This window comes from Diaphorina citri, unplaced genomic scaffold, assembly GCF_000475195.1.
Source record: "Diaphorina citri unplaced genomic scaffold, Diaci psyllid genome assembly version 1.1 scaffold32825, whole genome shotgun sequence".
NCBI classification, from domain to species: domain Eukaryota; kingdom Metazoa; phylum Arthropoda; class Insecta; order Hemiptera; family Psyllidae; genus Diaphorina; species Diaphorina citri.
The window spans coordinates 1-642 of NW_007410160.1; the positions used below are offsets into that span (position 1 = coordinate 1).

Sequence of the window (642 nt, forward strand, 5' to 3'; positions counted from 1 at the left end):
GTTGAAGGTGGTAAGTAAGTTGATGCTGGTCTTGTTGAAGGATACGCTGGCTGACTGGTGGATGGGTATTGTTCCTCTGGTTGTGATGTCGAGTAGTCCACTTCATTTTCATTGGGACTTGCAGAGCAATCAGTTCGTTTCACTGCCCAAGGATGATTACATCCTGTAATGGTTGGGTCATAAACTGTTCCAGGTCCACAATCAAAGTTGTATTTTATTCCTCCTGCGCATCTGTAGAACTTAGTGCAGTCACCATGAACAGGATAGAATCCATCTGATGTACATGCTTCTCCTTTTGATGGTTGAGATGGTCCGGAGTTTTCTTGTCCTTCAGCAGGAGGTAAATATTCTGAGGATGGCGTAGTAGGTGGTAGATAAGTTGATGCTGGTGTGCTTGGTGGTAAGTAAGTTGCTGCTGGCCTTGTTGTTTGGATAGGTTTGGCCGATGTAGGTCTTTGTGTTTGAGGTTTTGAAGTTGGTTTGTTAGTGGGTTTCTGAGTTGCCACGGGCTTTTGAGTGGTTGTTGGTTTCTTAGTTGTTGTAGAAGTTGCTGTTGGTTTTTTAGTAGTTGTCGTAGACGTTGGTGTTGGTTTTTTAGTTGTAGTTGTCGTTGTAGAGGTTACTGTTGGTTTTTTAGTTGTA

At 43.1% G+C, this 642-nt stretch overlaps 1 protein-coding gene across 1 annotated transcript; it reads right to left on the bottom strand.

The window, feature by feature from the left end:
* Positions 1-5: 5 nt before the first annotated feature.
* On the bottom strand, positions 6-635 carry LOC103523685 (salivary glue protein Sgs-3-like; the record flags this gene model as incomplete). Its single annotated transcript, XM_008488706.2, has 1 exon — positions 6-635. A coding segment is annotated over one exon (630 nt), but the record flags the coding sequence as incomplete, so codon positions are not given.
* Between the last annotated feature and the right edge of the window lie 7 nt (positions 636-642).